Source organism: Rhinichthys klamathensis, unplaced genomic scaffold, assembly GCF_029890125.1.
Source record: "Rhinichthys klamathensis goyatoka isolate OS25496 unplaced genomic scaffold, OSU_Roscu_1.1 h1tg000424l_1, whole genome shotgun sequence".
Taxonomy (NCBI): Eukaryota; Metazoa; Chordata; class Actinopteri; order Cypriniformes; family Leuciscidae; genus Rhinichthys; species Rhinichthys klamathensis.
The window spans coordinates 717,525-737,933 of record NW_026606922.1 but is presented as its reverse complement, the minus strand read 5'-3'; the positions used below and the strand labels follow the sequence as shown (position 1 = coordinate 737,933).

The following is a 20,409-nucleotide window of genomic DNA, read 5'->3' as shown; positions in this document are numbered from 1 at the left end:
TAGGGACAGCGCACGTTGTGTTTTCGGCTTTTGAAACGGAAAGAACACAACTCCTCCAGACAATCTCTCGGGGTATCTAGTGTCCGATTTACAAACGCCGTGGGCGCACCGCTTCACCATCTTGGAGTCAATGTTTGACGGACCTGCTCACATAGTAACGGTTGCTATGATGTGTGATTGGACAATAGCCGTTTTGGGGGAGGGGCCTGCGAACGGTCAATTCAGCAACGACCACGATTCATTCATGAACGATTCTAATAATTTGTATTCGTTTTGCCATGTTTTTTTTTTTTTTCGAAATCAAAATGCAGACAAAGATTATAATGGTTGTTACGCACCTGATTATAGGCCTACATAAGATACGCTTACTTTGTACAAGATCACTACTACATCTGTAGGCCTATAGCAAAATGAACTAAAAATGTATTCTTCATTTTGTTCATTCAAAGTCCCCTGCACTGTAGTCAATAATTGTATCCCTTAAAACGTATCTTTGATCACCAAAATGACATTCACATTTCCTGTGAAAAAAATGTATTTAGGCTATGCTTAAAATAGCTGTTTAGTAGCCTATAGGCTACATGGATTGAGTCATTCTTCGAAACAGGTGCCGCAGCGTTTGATGAGATGCATAAGGCACAAACATGTCCCAAAATGTGTTTCCAAAGCTTAAAGTTATTAATTCAGTGTTCTTGTTAACATGATAAAAATACTATTCTTAAAGATTTACATACTATTTTTTTTAATAATTTTTCCTTAGTAGCCAGTTCCACATGTCCGTGTTGACCAACGTGACATTTGCATCTAAAATATCACCAAATTTTTTTTTTTAAATAGGCCTAACATTTAGTATTTTCAGGATTGTATGTGTCCCTTTTTACATAAGATATATTTATTCAAAATAAGCCTTATTTTTTTTTTTTTTTGTAAATATTTTATAATTTGTGTGCGTCCCTCAGTTTGATACCACCCCATCACACTAACTTGTTTTATCTATAAATCATATACTGTTGCTTTAAATTAGCCTACATCCCAAAGCGTATGTGACATAATTTGAGCGTTGCAGCCACCAAGAACAAAAGCAGGCAAATACTGACATTCTTTTACATTCTTTATTTGTTGCTTTTTCATGTTAGGCAGGTTCCGTCAAGCTCAAATCAACCACCCGTCATGCAAAATAGAGAGGGAAAAATTACATTATTAATGCATAGAAAATTATATTTCAGATTGAATGCATGTATGCTAGGTGAGGAACTTGACCACATGGGAGATCTGTGGCCATTTTGGGATGAAATTTACCACCCCGTCACATGTTTTATTGTGACATGGTGGTAAGGGATGTGACGGGTGGTTATGCATTTGAATGTATACAGGATATGTGAAATCAAGGATTCTAGTATAGGCTAATCAATTTTTTTTACTGTTAACTTAACCCTGTTTTGTTCATTAACTCACTCACTATTACTCACACACATTACTCACTGTCTCTTTCATTCACTCATCACTCACTATCTCTAACTCGCTATCTCTTTCACTCACTCACTAACAGTCTCTTTCACTCACACACTCGCTATCACTTTCACTCACACACTCGCCATCTCTTTCACTTACTCGCTATCTCTTTCACTCACTCACTATCTCTTTCACTCACTCGCTCTCTTTCACTCACTCACTCGCTTTCTCTTTCACTTACTCGCTATCTCTTTCACTCACTCACTAACAATCTCTTTCACTCACTCACTATCTCTTTCACTCACTCGCTATCTCTTTCACTTACTCGCTCTCTTTCACTCAATCGCTTTGTTTCACTTACTCGCTATCTCTTCACTCACTCGCTCTCTTTCACTCACTCGCTCTCTTTCACTCACTCGCTTTCTCTTTCACCTACTCGCTATCTCTTTCACTCACTCACAATCTCTTTCACTCACTCGCTCTCTTTCACTTACTCACTCGCTTTCTCTTTCACTCACTCGCTCTCTTTCACTTACTCACTCGCTTTCTCTTTCACTCACTCGCTATCTCTTTCACTTACTCGCTAACTCACTCACTCGCTATCTCTTTCACTTACTCACTCACTATCTCTTTTACTCACTCACTATCTCTTTCACTCACTCGCTCTCTTTCACTTACTCACTCACTATCTCTTTCACTCGCTATCTCTTTCACTTACTTACTCACTCACTCACTGTGTTTAAAGGGTAACTAAACCCAAACCAACTTTTTTTAGTTAATGATCTGTAAGAATGGGGCTTTATTAGTGGTGATCATTGATTCAATGATAAAAACGTAAAAACGTCTGAGTGCTGCCCTCTTCAGTTTGAACGGTGGCTACTGCAGTTGAATTTTCCTATTGGATGTTTGCGGTGCTTCGTGACGTAAGCGGTGAGAGCTGACGTAAGCAGGTTCCAGCTTACCACGCCCTTGGTACGAGCTACCACGTCCATGGCAGTATAAAAACCATCTTGTTTCGTCAAAACCACTGCGAGTCAAGAGTTTGAATTACGAGCATTGAAAACAATCAGGATAGAGTATTTTAGCATCTATTTAGCATAGCATTTATATAGTTGTTTAGATTATTTTGTGTAGCCTAGTTAGTTAGTTAGTAGCATAGTACAGTTAGGATAGCTTCAAGTTAGCGTAGATTTATCTGTATTTAGTACAGTGGTCAGGATGGTAACGGAATAGAGGTGGAAATGGGCTTCTCCACACAGCTCGCGCTGAAAAGCGACGCAGTGCTAAACACTGCTCCTCCTGCATGGACTCCACCACCGCGCAGCGGCGTCTTGATGTGAGTGATCATGTATATTTTAATCACAATTTATGGTTAGGCTAAAGTTAATCCTCTGGGGTCGACAAACGCGCCGGCGCATTTTGCTGGATTTTTTCACATAGCGGCAAAATATCAATATGAATATATGCCTACAGAGAGCGCGCGCTATTGACATCAACTCGACAAAACTCAGTTAAGACCGCAGTTTGAGCCAGCGGCTCGAATTGATATGGCCCTGTGTCCACAGACAATTCACCCTCCTCCACTTCAGGTGAAGGTGGGGGAGAAAAGTCCTCGACTTCAAATGACCGCTCTGTTGCAAAGCTACTTGCGTCACTCCAGTCACTCTCCATTTTAGAGTCTGACAGCAGCAGTCTCAGGTGCACGCCCCCCCGCTCAGCCCCTCTATCTCCGCTGTGGTCTGCCCATTTTTTCAGTAGCACCTCAATGCAGCACATGAGATCCACGGGGAGGAGTCGGATCAAGATCCAAGGGGTGGAGATGGGTAGGATTAGGGGTGGGTTTAGGGATTAGGGGTGGGTTTAGGGATCAGGGGGCGGAGATGGGTAGGTTTAGGTATAGGCCTATGTAAGGTGGGAGGAGTTGGATCTGGATCTGACTCCTCCCCGTGGATTTCATGTTCTGCAGTGAGGACCATCTCCATTTTTTCAGCATTTTTCAAATATTGCCAGTGGGTGGAGTCAGGCTCTGACCAGGGGTTTAGTTACCCTTTAATGAAGAATGTTACATTTTATAACATTTAGCCGCGACATACCCGATGCCCATGAGCTACATAAGGCCCTCACAGAAACATCTCCAACTGTTAAGTTGTTTTAGCATCTGAAGCAGTGGAGGCAATGGAAAAGATGCCAGGCCAGATTCCACCAGTGCCATCCACAATGAAACCCACCAAGTGGTCACATTCACTCCAGGAGAAATCCTTTTCCGGGAAATTAGTTGGATGTGCTCCACGCAAAAGCACAGCAGCATTTCACTTTTAACAAGACAGCCCAAAAGGTGCCAACAGAAGCAATTGCCTGGGAAACTAAATCTCATTGGAAAATGATGCGTGCTTAAATACGACAATGACCTATATCCTGGGATCATCATGGATACAGATAAAACACATGCCCTTGTAAAATGTATGCACCGTGTTAGTGCCAACAGGTTCTTCTGGCCTAAGAGATGACTTTCTGTGGTATCTCTTTGAAGATGTGCTCGAAATCATTCAAGCAGGACAGCCTGTGACATCCCGCCACATGGAAATCCAGAGGGATGTGTGGATGCGACTCTCCCAGTCACTGTTATGATGCTCTTTTTAGTTTTTCAGAGCATGACCAAAGTTTTCCATTAAATCTCCAATTATAATGTTTCTCATCCCCCAGTTTTATAAAGTTTAAAACAAGCAGATCATATAGAAACACTTAGTGAACACACTCGTGACATCAGTTACCACCCCGTCACAGGGTCATTTTGTTAAAATTTGATGGAAAGGAAATTAAATTGTACATAAATTAATGTTAAATGATGTTCGTGTTGTGTGGACTAATCAAATAAATGTAACTTTATTTGTATTTTTTAAGTGAATTAGTTTTTTCAGTACAAACAATGAGGCCATTGAAATGTCGAATTCATATTTCAAGATTAAAAAAACCTTTAAAAAAAAAGAAGAAAAAAAAAAAGAAGAAAAACAAATGGATTAAATTACAGACTTTCTATTGATGGTTTCCAAAATAGGGACATTTTACTATTAGGAAAACATTAGATTTTAAAAATATATTTCTTGTTTTACTACTCTAATGGCATACATATTGTCCGTGACGGGGTGGTACCAGAAAGACTTCCTTGCCTGAATAAAAAGGATAATATTATTAAGGATTTTGTGCCTGAGGTGGGAAAATGTTTACATATCTTTAAAGTTGTAAGTTTTTAAAAAATAAGTTTATTAATGAAAATTTAGAAAAGTGGAAATGGCATAGAATGACTCGATTCACGAATATGCAAATTAGCCCCGCCTTCACTCAATCACATGAGCTCGGACTACCTGATGGTCAACTTTACTGTAGTAAACTGCATAATGGAAAGTGGAAATACTGGTTTAATTTAGCAATATATGTTTGAACCAGAAACTGATTCAGAAGAGTGGAAGAGCGAATACATGCTTATACAAGTCGATGTATGACAATGTGTTTTATGTATCGCTCTTTACAACGTCAGACACATAACACCAACGGTAATTAATATAGCCCCTTTCACACAGCGCTTTGAACCCGGCAAATTGCCAGAGTGCCTTCTGTGTGAACGCAAACACGACCCGGATTGATGCCGGGATCGAAGCCGGGTTGGGGACCTAGTAACATTGCCGTGTTCAGACCCGGAACGCGCGCTGTGTGAACAAAAGCCGTAACCAATGCCGTGTCGTAATGATGACGCTGAAGTAAAGTGAAAGCAGGCTAGTGAAACGGTACGTTATGCGCTAGTTTATGATCGAATCAGAGAAAAAAATGCACGAGCGTGGTTTCTCCAGAGAGAAATCGCAGCTCATAAGCAAACTATACACGCTGCTGAGACATTACATGTCACATCGATGTCACGTGTCTTTCTGGAACATACACGGGTTGTGTGTGTGAACGTGCTCTCTGATTCCGGCAAATCACTGGCAGTGTGAATGAACCAAAATCAAACGAACCCGGGTCAAATCCCGGGTCGCTTTAGCCGTGTATTTTCCGGAATCTCTGTGTGAAAGGGGCTTATGATTAGCCTTTTGCTTGATTACGATATAAAACCGCTAATAATGTGTTAGTAATAATGTTACACAATCCATGTTCCTGTTCGTCATCTCAGTCAGACAGCTGCCTTCTAAAAATCAGTATCCTTAGAAACACTTTGAACAACGAACGTCAGTGGAGAAAGGCATATTCATCATAACATCATTCAACCGCTAGGCTATATTGCTAAATGTACCCGATTTTTCTCCCCACCGGGTTAACCTGGCTTCTTTTGAGTTGATATGCTAATGCCCGGCTGCACATTGATGTGATTGGTTACAACATATGTCACGTAGCGAACCAGGTCAATTTCAAACCGCGTTTTTGAGACTGTTTTTGGTTCACTTCAGTTGAAAATTCTCAGCAATGGTGTTGACTTATGATGAATTTGCACATGGTTTGTCTTAAAGCATATTAAAAGTACCAGCCTACCACATTGACATAGCCTAGCTATATGCAACATTAAAAACTTGATTTTCACCACAGGGGGTCTTCAAGTCAAATTCCCAAAACACATCCATATACACAATTTTTGATCACTGTCTGAATTAGTAAATCACAATGCATTGCAGCCAAATATATATTATGAGATTCATTTGTAAATTTTGAGATTTGTCATTCCTAAACAAACACCTACATCAGCTTGCACACTCAGATCGTTTTTTACTCCTAATATGGAATGTAAATGCACCAATGTGGTAATGAAAACTTAATACACTGATTATGAATTTTAATAACCATAATGACTAATAATAAGCCTACCCAAAGTGACAGAGGTCGTCTCAGACCATCGCTTGAAACAAGTGCTCTTTAAATCAAGTACTGTACATTTATAGAGATTGACTTTCTGCGTCATTTTTAATAATTGAATGCATCTATGTTAACACATTAAGTTGATTGTTTTTAACTGAAGACAAATCACGTTATACGTTATTCACTCAATAAGTAGGCTATACTCTAAAAAATGCTGGGTTGTTTAAACCATGTTTAGGTCAAATATGGACAGATCAATTAAACAAATTTAAACCAATGTTTGGGTTTGTCCATATTTGACCCAAACATGGGTTGACAACTCAGCATTTTTGAGTGTATGTGTGTGTGAACAAAAAAAGTTAAATATTAATGTAACAAAACTGCATTAAACTGTAACCTTACTGGAAGCCGGTGATATCATCTCACAAATCTCTCACATCTGCAGCAAGAGTGATCACATGGTATCGCCACAGGAGAGATATTGCAACCCATTTCCTGTGGCTGTGTGGGATAGAATTGATACTTGAAGGACTAGAGTGACACTTAAGACAGTCTGCAGCACTTTAATCAGGACGCCTTAAATATGATAACAAACAGAAGACACTGATGAGGACTGGATTAAAAGAACACTGAATAATAGGGATTTGGTCAATCATGCTAATGCATCCATTCCACTCTTTCTAATGTCATACATTTGATTTGGGTTATAAAAGAAGTACATTGAGAAACTTCCATCTCTGTGAATCACAAATTCCTCTTCCCACTTTTGTAGGAAGGCATATAGGGAGAGAAAACATCTCTATTATTACCACATTAAAGTCTTTAGTTTTAACAGTAACACGGCACCTACATTACATAAAACGATGCCTTTGAGGATGAGGTTTTTCATGCCTATTCTTTTCAGCTCAGAAAATATTCTCTGCACTTCCAAAAAAGGCCTTTCTATTTCATAATATTCAGGATATATCACAGCTGGCTGAGATTTTTTTATCCCTTGTGGGAAATTCAGCAAAGCTGCTGAAGAAGTTCAGGCCACAACTTTGAAAAGCGCAACAACCCTCTGCTGAATAACCACATCAAGAGAATCAAACACATGCTTCTGGATTTTTAATTTTACATACTCTATTGGGTCCAGCTTGGATTTCCAACGTGTCGCCACACGGCTCCTTTCATTTTAGCGGGGTTTCCACTGCGGTGGGAAGCGAAGGGACAGAAAACTTCAAAACAAGCCACGGTACTTCAGTCTCAACCCTTCCCAAGGTCATTTGGATTTTGACGGCAAATTTTGCATGTATTTTTCGTTTGAATGCGCAAAAAAGTCACACCAAGATCAATTGACAAACCAACAAACGTACTGCCTACATAAGGCTGTTCCTTCCAGCATTTCATTGTCACTGGCTGGACCAGATTAAAGTCAGTAATTCTTAAATCTCAAAGTTAACAAATCACCTTATCGGCCGCTTCATTCCGCTCTGAGAGTGACTTCTTGGATACCACAGCCATTTCATTTGTGATACACAAAAACTCACAGCGTGAATGGGCGAAACCTTGAATGCAGCCCTTGGGAATCAAATCAATGATGCTGTGAGGGGCATTTAATTGCATATAAATCCATTATTTAATGTTATATGAGGCAATCCAGTTATTGGAGGGAATGTTGCGGCCATTATGAGCATGGAATGAGTGAAGCCTTGGCAAAAAATGAGATATGTGTTTACTCGCAATGACTGAGCAGATTGCTGCTGTGTAATGATGAACAGAGGCTCTCGGGCGAGAAAGAAAAAAGACGCCACAGCCTGCAAGGAGCCTTATGCTCGACCCATCTTCTGTCTACCGGCTCTGACAGCAGGTCAATGTCAACGGCAAAAAACAAGCCTCCAGAGATGGCGTCTTCATTTTCAATCCAGCTAATACGGTTCCATTTTATGATTATAATTAGTTAATTGCCTATAAAGACTTGGCCTGAAAATTGCCCTGAATAACCGTGTCACACGGAAATATTGTACTTCAGCAAACAGCGACAAACGAAATGGGAAGTCGAGCAAAGCCTCTCATTTCCAAGACTTAGTATGTAGTGATAAGAGCAAGGGAATTCGATAAAATAATAAAATTGGGATAAACGAAATATTGAAAAACTAGAAGGGACAACTGCCATCAGGAACTCAGATCTGTTTTAATTATGAATTAAAAATGTTTTGATTATAACAGGCTCTGCACAAAACATTTTTACCCATTATTCTTTGAGGAATAGAAAGTTCAAAAGAACAGCATTTATTTGAAACATAAAAATGTTTCTTAAGCACCAAATTAGAATATTAGAATGATTTCTGAAGGATCGTATGAAGACTGAGTAACAATGCTAAAAAAAATAATAAAAAAATCACGGTAATAAATGAGCAAAACCTCTTAATTATTACAAACTTCTGACTGGTAGTGATTGTTTTACATATATACCCAAACAACTGTGTAATGAGAAGACAAATGAGAGACTAACACAGATGCAGGGTCTATTATTAAGTGTAGTTCAAAGCTGCCCTTTTCAAAAGCACATGGCATTGATTGTGCAATTATTGAACATTAAGCATCAATTTACTAAAGGGGACATTCTATCATATAATGCAAATAAAAAAGACAGTAGATGCTAATCCTGTAGATGCTTAGCAATAGATGCTAAGTGTAAATAGCAACTAGATTCAATTCACACAGTGAAAGTAGCATATTTTCTTAACGATAGATACTATTTACACTAGGTGAAAATGGCAGCATTTTTCTTAACGATATGCCATTTACACTAGTCACAAGTGAAAATAGCGATAGATTCTATTTACACTAAAAATAGCAGTATTTTTAGTAGTTAGATGCTATTTATAATAGTGGCAGATACTATTCGCAACTCCGTATTGTAAATAGACACTCCGTATAAAAAATTACGAGTAAATTAAAGTGCCCTGATTAGACTGTGCAGGGTTTGCTGACCATAGAGGACGGGGTGAACAATGAAAGCCAGATGATCAATAAAATGCACTCCAGATGGACATTTAACATTTATTCTTTGGCACAAAACACTTCCTCTGTGTCCTTTTCCCAAGAAAACGCCACTTGAATCAGACTCAACATGATCTGAACATGGGAAAGCATTGAGTTCTCCATGTCAAGAGAGTTTGGGAGTGAGCGTAAATATGGATTTGGATGGGACCGACCTGCTCCAGGGATCTCTTACCAGTGCAATTTGCTCTCTTGCAGGACCAAATGAGACTCGCCGCATCACCTCTGCGGGCTGAACCCCCATGAGATTAAAGGCTCACTTAAAATAGCCCATGATTCCCTCCATTCGCTCACGCTCTCTCATTCCTGGGGGGCGCCACTCATATGGACCCTTCAGCAGAACATGGGGTCTAATTATCATGCAGAGTGCATGTTGGGATGCAGTACATGCGCCGACGGTCGAAAGGCCAAAGCTCGCAGGTGCAGGAAATGAAAAACAGACGGAGCAGGACGCGGACATGACGAGATGTCGCTCGCGGAAAGTAAGGCAACCACACTTGCGTTGGATAATTCATACTTTATTGACGGTTTTACAAAGTAGCTTCAAAATTAGGCCTGTACAAACTTAGAAATGAAAAACCGAAGGCCACATATTAAAAAAAAAAAAAAACAGAAGCAAGAAAGCCGACGACTTCATATCGGAAAGAGCTCAGACAGAGAGAGGAAAAAAAGAGATAGGTGAGAAAATAAACAGTATTATCCTTCACAGAAGGATATAACTGTGTCCCTCTGCAAGACACAATATTACAAAGGAAAAAGCTCAGTCATCAGAACGCAATTTAAATTTGTTTTTAGTTGCATCCAAGGAATTACGCCTTTAATACTTCTCTCTTGTTATTGCCTTACAGCTAAAACACACAGCAGGACCGAGGCTCCACCATATGCTGCTGGTATTGTGTCTTTCTACACCTGCACCTTCAAAATAAAGAAGATCTCCATGCCTAATGCTTATCTGGAGGCGAAATAAAAACATCTAACTAACGCGAGGTCCAAACCAGGCATACATAAAGGGATAAAAGCGCCCAGCATTGTGCAGCTTATCAGGCGAATGGCAGTCCAGTAGTCGCCCGGAAGGCTGTTGCTGCCGTGCGAGATGTAGACTGATCCTGCCTGGATGTTGTGGAACTCTCTCAAGAGGAGTTCGGCTGAAGGCCTTTGGAGGCAGCAAGCATTGCTCGCACTTTCGCCATGAGGTCCTACAAGAAAGGAGAAATGGAGAAAATGTTCACTATTCGCAAGGGAGAGTTTGCGAGAGAAAGTAATCATAGCATAAACACAGGACAAGAAAACAGAAACATGAATTCATAAGCTTGCTGACAACTTTGCGCAATTTGAAATTCAGATTGGCTTTTGGCTTTTTATGTATAAGAATCCTACGTGCTAAATATGGATACGGATGTCTAGTGGCGTTCTATAAAAAAGAAGGCCATTGGCAAACTGGAATCCTGCTCTTCAAATGCCTCTCTTCCTTCAATGTGGCTCAGGTTACCTTACCCAAGGCTGCTTGCATGCTAAGAGCCCATAGGGAGAATGTGACACCAGAGATGGCACGGCTTGGCACATTTGAATAAACATTTGCTTAATGAATATGCACATTAACTGGCGTCAGTGATTTCATACAAAATGGAATTTGCATCAAAGAAAAAACACTAAAATGACTAATAGAAGTTAAGCTCAATGTTGGTTACCACAAAAATATCCCTCGTTTGAAAATGGAAGTGAATGGGGCCAATTTCTAGAGGGTTTAAATGCAGTAATGTAATCATTTTATAAAGGCACTTACTGTACATTAATTATTCTGTTAGAACCTGTAAAACTTGAGCTGTAAAGTAGTTCTTATTTTTTACGGTTGTTTTAGGGTTTTAGGTGACATGACAATGAAATTGTAAAATGGAACATAGAATAAGTTAGTAAGCAAATTATTCACACTAAAATAATGTATTTTTTTGTGTTTAAGAAAAGGGTCAAGTGGGAATAATTTTTGTGGTAAATCAACATCATGCAAAAAATATCATAGATTGAGCTCACCTATACTCAAACCGGAATATTCCTATAAAATGTAATATTACGCGTAAGAACATCAGTAAATAAGCTACAGCTACAGATACATTTCGGTCTGTTTTCTAGCAATGACGCCTTTCTCTGCCAGCATACATTTACTTCAAGGTTCTTTACTTCAGCTTAACTTGCCATTATATATCAAATCAGTCAAATAATCTTTGGAAACACATGGCTGAATTGCACGGTTGTCATAGGAGCAAGGTTTGGTCATTGACGTTTGCAGAGTTAAAGGCACCGCCGCCTTGCACCCCCTCATCCAGTCGAAGGAAAGTTATTAAACCTGAATTTCCAATAAAGCCCCTGTAGAATTAATCATTAAACAAACAAGTGGTCAAAAAAAACCCCCCACAAACACCACAGGCAAGGACCAAGGTGCCTCTGGAGAGAAGGGTCTGCTGTTGTCCTTCACAGGGCGAAATCATTATGAAAGTCATTTTGGGGGAGCGAAAACACAAATTTACATGGATCGCATTAAATAGTGTACAGAGGCTGACGAAGAAAAACCTGTTTGCTTTGAAAGTTTTGGTAAAAAAGGTAAAAAAGACTAGTTTTTGAAAACAAGGTTTGTGGTCACTATTGAAACATGGAATGTGTTCAGTCAAAGGTTACGATTATTGATGACAAGAAAAGGAATATCTATCTATCTATCCATCTATCCATCCATCTATCCATCTATCCATCCATCTATATATCTACATTTAGACAGACAGACAGACACACACACACACACACACACAGACAAACATAAAGATGGATGGATAGATAGACAAAATTCCACTTCTGGTTAATCCAATTCAAATTCCAAACCAATTTCCTGTATTGCATGGCTAATTTCATTCAAATTCCAACTCATGATTATAAAGGGAGCCAATTCTTAATTTTGCTTAATGCTGATCTAGACAAGCATGCAAGCAGTAATTGCACCCCAAAATGAGTATTGTTATAATTTCGAAATGCATGACAACAAAACACATATACCACTACTCGAACGCAGGTACATGCTAAAAAAATGAAGAACCAGTAAAAATATGTCTCTCTTTATCATAGTGTGTTGATCCAGTACATTAGAGTGACAGGACTAAGCTGGGATAAAAGGCTCTCTGAGCTTCCAGCTGACCCGAGCAGATTACTGCAATGAAAGGAGGATATCTTCGGTATGATTAGAGCTCATTATGAGACCACAGCTGGCTGAAGTGTGAGGATATCGGAGAATATGGAACTCAACTCTCGCACAATGGAAACATTAGCGTTGTTGCTTTCTGACTTTAAACGACCAAACAAGAGCTAGTGGTAATTGGGACTGAGAACTGCTTTTTGCAGTTGGTTGGTTTCTCTATAGCTATTTGGGTCCAGACCTCCAAGCAATTTGAGAGATAACCCACATTCGTACCTGCATTTTCAGAGTTCAGAGAATCGCCCCACTTCGAGTTCAAAAAGGTTGCAGTTCAATCACAGGCCCAGGCCATTTAAAAGCAATTTTGAAATCTCACACTCAATATCACTCTGAACTCACTCCAATTTTTTTTTTTAAAACAATGGTCTGTCGGAGGCAATACCCTTGTGGGCAGCACTCCGACATATAATGCAACTGTGCCTCCGGTTGACCCGAGTTCGACTCCTGTCTTGAGGTCTCCATGCTTTCCTGTCAGATCTGCATACTGTCCTATTCAATAAAGGCATGAAAAGACTTCAACATTCTGACTCAGTCAGTTAGTACAAGATGTCTTTTCCCCCCCAGAGTCACAGTACTTTGGAAACGCAATGCTTTTTCTGTTTTATCTTACGCACAACAACAGTAATGCACTCATAACCTGTCAGGGTGCATTTTGCAAACCATAAACGCCTCCTGATCAAACCATCAGTCACCTGCCACCCATGCTAATCAGTGGCAAATAAGAAAAGAAGCACCACAATGTTAAGGATGAGGAGGACAGCACAGAGCACAAGAAAAGAAAAATAGACTATTCTGTTCCTTAGGGAGAACCATAAACCAGCCTCCCTTGTTGTTCGGCTGACAGGCACATAGAGGGTTCGTAAAAATCGCAGGGGAGTTCGAACACGCTTCCCCAGCCTTTAATGTTACAGCTTTTCATTTGCCGGTTGTAAAAATCCCCGCCAGTCTCCACCGGAGCGCCTCATGAGAGCACTTCTTCCTCTATCAATAGTCAGGATGTGCATGTCAGAGCTGGAACATTCTCCTCTGGAGGATCCGATCTCAGTTGCGTGAGGTAGGGCTACGAGCAAGGGATCAAACTGAGCTGAGCTGAAACCTGCTTCCCTGCCACAGGATCTGCGGGTGGTCTGTGCTGCCCGGAGCTTTCATTGCCTGGGCTAGAGGGGGCAACTGGGGACGGAGGGACTTCCTCATGCAACTGAAATGTAAGCATGCACAGGCCTTCCAGAAGTTCCTGCCGGTAGTTATTTGTCAAGGTGAACCATGCTTCTATTGATTCGAGCAGCAGCTGCTGGTTTTAATAAGAGCCGACTCGTTTTTTCAAGACGTTGCCCCCTGGAAGTCCTGCCCCAGTTCTGAGGTGTCAGAATTGATTTCGTATACCAGGGGAAAAGGGAAGTGAATCAGGTTTCCAAAAGATCTGAAACCATGTCAAGACCGTAGACTTTTTTTTAGAACAGAGAGGGCTAAAATAAAAAGACTTATGCAGCTGACTTCTTTTTGTTGAGGATCAGATGGCTGCGAGTGAAACGCAGTGCAGTGTACTTTGTTTATCTTCTTATGCATTTCTCGCATCCTTTTCTCTTTGACACAACTGACTTTTTTTAAACACATACAGTAGCTACCCTTCGTCTGCTCTGTATAACAATAAGCAAAGGGAAGGAAAGCGAGCGCGCACTGCGTTTCATCCTTACTGCACAAGGCCAGAGATCATAACAGAGCAGCAGAGACTGACGGCTGCATTGAATCAGCATGCGATAGCGACAAGCTCCCTTTCTCTACACATACTCACACACACCTACATACCCACTCCTGGCGACAGGGTCATGCAACCAAATCAACTTATTTCTCAGTTTCAGCACGTAAGGCTCAGCAAACACAGACCACTGAGAGCGTCGGGCTCTAAATTACATATATTAAAGCCTTACTAAGCGTCTAAGGGTTTCATCAGCTCTGCTACACAATTTCAGTCTTTTTTCTCCTTAGGCGCTGAATTAAACTGAGAGAAGTAGCAAAAGGTTTATTTTTTTTTATTACAGTGTTTGCAAGGCAGCACTCTATTGATATTCCCAAGCATTCTGGTCAGAGGTTTATTCTAAATCCACAACCCTACAAATTAATTCAGCCCGAAACTGCTTAACGTACAAACCTTTAGTAAAAAAAATATCAGTCCAAGAGGGCGTTTACATGAATGTGTTCTTACAATAAAACCCAAGATGCTGCAGAATGGAAAAAGAATCCAGGGTGTTGAGACACATTCTTAAAAATTAACTTTGTGGCGAGATGCTGATGAGCAAGATGAGACACAATGGTCAATTATGGCCAATATTATAGAAAAACCCATAAAAAAGTTAATGTTTTGTGGTCAAAGAGTGGCACATGAAAAGGAAAGAGTGAATGAATAAAATATAAATAATTCTATGTTGATGTAGAATTCCAATTCAAATGTGAACTTAAGGAATTAGAATTAAAATGAACTGAAATTCATAGAAATTAATATAACTAACTATTCACTAGAAAACCAAAGCTTGACAAGACATTTTGACATGACCAAAAACAGTAAAAAAAAAAAGGGTTAAAAGTCCTTCAAGTCTGAAGGTTTATGGGCTTCAATATAACATATTAAATATTCTATAAATTATGATTCTGTAACAATTTATATAATATTAAATTGCTGCTGAAAAAGCCACAACACAATGGTCAATCTTGACTGTCCAGAAAAAACAAAAAACATCCATGTTATTTGGTCAAAAAGTAGTCCTGATAAATCTCCTATATCCTATATTATAAAAAAGCAAAGAGTGAATAAAAAAATATCTAAAAAAAAAAAAAATCCGTCTTAACAAATATCTATTTGATGGTATTTCTCTGCAAATATTGATGTATGAAATTGTGAGTAAATTTAAGTGGCATATCGTGTAATTAATTCAATTACATTTTTTAATCAATTAAAAGCCCTTGTTTACACACAAGTGTTGTTGTTATATGAAAATTTATAATATCTTAATGACATACCTGAGTGATTTTGGTTTGCACTGAAGAGACAATAGTGGAGGACACTTGCTTGTCTTTCTCCTGAGAGCCATCCCTGTTTAACAAACAAAGGTAAATCTTTATTTATATAGCACCGTTTAAAAAGTGTCTTTTCACAGAAAAGAAAAGAATAGAATTCATTGGGGCCAAAATGACTAAAGGCTGACTCATCAATTTGTAGCCGTGTTTTTAATACAACCAACAAGTCATTATTGGATGTTCGTAGAGATTTTGCTGGAGCATATTTATTCAACAATGCATCTGCATTCAGAATTCTTTTGTAAGTGTTTAATAGACCTACAACAAAAGTAAAAAAGAAAGAGACAGTGACACAAAGACAGAGATCTGCCAATTGGCCAGGTTTGTGAAAAACACCCCAATACAGTATTCATGATGACTGGTGAGTATGTAACCACCACAGACATCTCAGGCTGAAACTGAGCGACCAGAAGGAGGTCATGAAATATTCACCCAACACCGGAAGAGACACAACAACTGCACAAATGAAACAAAGTTTAGAGAGAGACGCACAGAGGGAGGTAAAAGAAGCAGCAGCAAAAAACAACTGAAGGCCGAGGGAGTTTAAAGCAACTTTTTTGATGAAACTTGAGAAGTTGTGAGGAAAGAAAAGTCAGTCCCTGTATCCAATAACCATGTGCAGTGTGTTCTCCCCGGTTTTTGAATCAAACCCTATCCATAATGTAGAAAATCTATGGCGTTCCTTGCGCAATTCATACAGATTATGCTGTCAAACCCTTTAATTAAAACGTCATAATGCCTGATTTTGAGTGTCTGAGACTTTCATGCTTCGTTCAACAATTAGTCAAGTTGTCAAATCATACCTAAAACCATAATATCTTTCAAATCAAAACGCTACAGTGCAGGCCGTCTTTGTGTCTCATGCACAGTGCTCCTGGCAAAGCTTAAATTAATATTGCAACAAAGTGGGAAAAAAATATGGTTGAAATCTACGATTCTGACTGAAGCAGACTGAGCTTCAGAGAGTGGGTGACTCTCTTGCGAGGTTCATGCTGACTGATTGTTCACTAAAGGGACTGATTGTGCCCTTTACCTGGACCTCCCCAAGCTGGAGGCGGGGCTTGTGGCAGGGGAGGGGCTTGCAGAGACTCTGGGCACGGCTCCGCTTCTGTCAGGGGATGCCGAGGGCGAAACGGAGGAACCCTTAAAATGGTGCGATGACTTTGAACTCTTCCTCTTCTTCTTTTCATGAGGCGATCTGTAAAGGAGATTTATTGAAGTAATAGATCAACCCAAAACATGCACATTCAAATTTGTTGCATTATGTTTGGTTACACCTCTGTGTATGAAACGTACTATATAAATAAACTTGCCTTGCTTTGCCTTGCCTTGCCTTTCTAACACAAAGTTATGGCTTCAGAAGATTTGGAATATTGCACACAAGATATATGGACTACTTTTATGGTGCTTTTTTTTCTTTTCATGCACCACAGAGGACAGAAAGTCATATGGGTTTAAAACAACAGTAAATAAATAAATAAATAAAACAAAATAGTGTCACTTTTCATGTGCTATTCCTTTAAGTTCATAAGACTTTTTTTCTTGCGGCTCTGGGGACGGTGCAGTGAAGTGAGAGTCACTGTGTGACAGGAGGTAACACTGTGGCACAATGTGGAGTCTTAAAACATCCACACGTCCCTTTACAGAGACCCCTGCTGATCCACCACTGCATCAGCGAGGGGACTCAAATAGGCCATCTGCACATACTCTCTCTCCAGAGAAAAAAGCAACCTAAGTCCATATCAAGAGGCCTTTATCTCCAAGGCTGTCCTTTATGAATATTTTATTTGAATAAATTGGGTATGTCCTTTAGTGGGAAAAATACATTTCTAAAGGAGCACTAGACTTTAGTTAATGGGCATAGTGACCTCTAATTATCTGTGGCACTGTAGCAAAATGACAAGATCTGTTTGGAGAGTGGACACGAGGTTAAAAATGCACTCCTGCAGACGTGCCAAGAATTCCACCATACTGTATTGTGACTAATTGAATCAATACAGGAAAACGGATCTAAGTTAATCTTACTGTATCTGATTGGCAAGGTTAAGATTACCTATTAGTTTATTGTACAAGGGAGCAGTATGGAGTACAACAGTGACTTCTAGAAGTATTTCTCTTCTCGTATTCATTTTCTCCAAAACGTTTGAAAAGAATTATTTAGGACATAAATAAAGCCATTCAGCTCTGAGATGTTGATGAAATATTTTATAAATATTAATTTCATGCAATTTTAATCTAATTCTAACTAAGAATTATGTGTTGAATTAATTGCAGGGAACGACCACATCATACTTATTTTTAACGTTATGATAACGCAATAATGATACGGATATATGAGCCTCAGTAAACCCTGGAAAACACAATCTAAGCCATAAATAAAAATCATAAAAAAGACAAAGGTACAATACTGTGAACTTAACATCTTTATGAAGGAACAAACTACTCATTTCATAAACAGTGGCGAATGACAATCATAATTGATGGTATTATATACAGTATATTCTATTATTTTAATCCAATCATTGTACTTTATGTGTGTATATTTACAGTACAATAATCAGATATATTAAATGCATAGGATTAGGATTTTTCTAGCTTGTGAATCTCTCTTCAAAATCATGGGTAGTGCAGTTCTTTACAAGGAACTAGGCTATAAATACATTTCTTTTTTGCAGTTAAAATCTCAGTCACTATTGCCTAACCTCAGAGCTTGTGGCTGGTCTGCCTTGAAAGGTTTACACATTTTGCTAACAATATATGATTCCATGAAGAAAATTAATTATATTATACTTCCGTACCCCAACTGTTGTTACATTTCCAAGACAACAGCAGCTGCTGCTGGGCCAAAAGCAGGCACTCAGCTTGCATGTACAGAAAAGTGAGGTTTTACATCATCAGTCTAACAAACCAAACCTCACTAAAACCCTGCAAGTGATCTAACCATCTATCTCTCATCCTCAATTCATCTCTTAGTTCAAAAAGGGTCAAAGGTGTAATGAAAGATGCTGAGCCTTTTTATCCCTTTGAAGGGAATGTTTAAAAAGCTTGTCCTGGCTTTCTGCAACCTCCACAGCAGCAGAATATGGAGAAACGTCTCAGCTAAGCTATAAAAGTACTGGAGAGAGTGGGCCGCCCAGATAAAGACCAGTGACACAAAAGCCAGTTGAGATCTGAGAAGTCGCCACGACCACCTCTTTCTGCGGTGCTTTAGCGCCTTATAGGTGTCGGTGAGAAAATAATGGTGAAGTAGAGGAAATGAGAGAGAGGGAAGGGTGATGATAGCAGTGTCATGTAGTCTCACAGGACTCTTCAATAGAAGGATTACAGCGAATGAAAAAGATCACGCTTGGTGCAGACTCTGGGGAAACACCAGGAAAGCACTTTTCACCAACTGTGAACAGCGGCACGCATGCTGACAATCAGCCAAACTTCTTGTGATGATATACAGCTAGAGCGTTTAAAAGGAGGCCTTATCTCAGCTGACGTTAATACAAACACATGTTCTTCCTGCTGTCATTAGATTTTGTATTCACAGCATGTGCCAGTGTAAATAGAGTAAATATTTAGTATTAAACTAATAATAACAATAATAATTAAACACAGACAAATTATTTCACACCTGGAGTTGGTAGGATTTTGTAAGTCTCTTATGCTCACCAAGGCTGCATTTATTTGATCAGAAAATACAGTAAAAACAGGAACATTGTGCAATATTACCGTTTAAAATTATTGTTTTCTATTCTAATATATTTTAAAATGTTATTTATTCCTGTGATGGCAAACCTTGAATTTTCAGCATCATTACTATCCTACTGACCCCCAAACTTCTAAATAAAAAATATATTTGCTTAAATGTCTATAAAATACATTTAAACAAATACATTACTAAAATAACTTTTTTTTGTGCCAGAGCAGGTAAAAAACCCCAAAACAAAACAGTGATCCAAAAAAATGGTCCTTTTGAGGTCTGATGTGGCGTAAGTGCCAGACCCACCTTGATCTAGAGCGCTTCCTGCCAAGCGTTGGGTTGCTGCCAAGGCGGTAGGTGCTTGGACCGTAGCTTTCCTTCTCCCTCTCATCACGCTTTCTCTCCGAAGAGCGAGCTCGTCGGTCTCTGTGGCCGGGGGAACGAGACTGAGACCTGAGAGAGGAGGAGAGATTAGAAGGAAAGAAAAAACATGGTCAAGTTAGAACTGACTTCTGCTCAAGAAATCATCCCACACATTAGACTCATCGATGCTGTTAAGTTTAGTGACAGATGATGATGGCTCTCTGCTTTCCATTATCTCTTCAAAACCTTTTTGAGAGATGAAGAGAGTTCTAAAAAAACAAGTAGTTGAGCTCTTAAAAATAAGTGTGTGAAATAGGTGTGGTGATAAATCACACTTTTATCTTCGACACTCATAGGCTTGCAGTAGACATACACAGAAGTAATCACTGTAAACACTGCAAGACACTGAAGAAATGCTGTGGATCATGAAAATTTGGGCAAATATCCAGTGCAAGCCATCTGAGACTGGTCTCAAATGGCAAATCTTAAATGCCAAGAGTGACGGTAGTTACAATTTACAGCTTACAATGAAGACGCAAGTGGCACATTTATAGTAGATTTCACTGACAGCAAGTAGTGCATTAAGGCCTTAAAGAAAATGGACGAGGTTTGACAAATGATGAGCAGTACAATGCTTTTCTCTACAAGATGTCAGAGGGCAGCACTGAGTCATGTCATGTACAGGACATTCGCTCAGAAGGATAGAAGAAGAAAA

At 39.4% G+C, this 20,409-nt stretch overlaps 1 protein-coding gene across 2 annotated transcripts in view; it reads right to left on the bottom strand.

Annotated features, from left to right (window-relative positions):
• Positions 1 to 9,838: 9,838 nt before the first annotated feature.
• sfswap (splicing factor SWAP) overlaps positions 9,839 to 20,409 on the bottom strand; it is a 94,072-nt gene continuing 83,501 nt past the window's right edge. For both annotated transcript variants that reach the window (XM_056235627.1, XM_056235628.1), the window contains exons 15-18: positions 19,638 to 19,784; positions 16,677 to 16,841; positions 15,587 to 15,659; positions 9,839 to 10,532 (exon numbers count right to left, since the gene is read on the bottom strand). In XM_056235627.1, the coding sequence (XP_056091602.1) occupies positions 10,467 to 10,532; positions 15,587 to 15,659; positions 16,677 to 16,841; positions 19,638 to 19,784 (451 nt within the window). In that variant the 3' untranslated portion in view covers positions 9,839 to 10,466. The remainder of the gene's footprint in view (positions 10,533 to 15,586; positions 15,660 to 16,676; positions 16,842 to 19,637; positions 19,785 to 20,409) is intronic.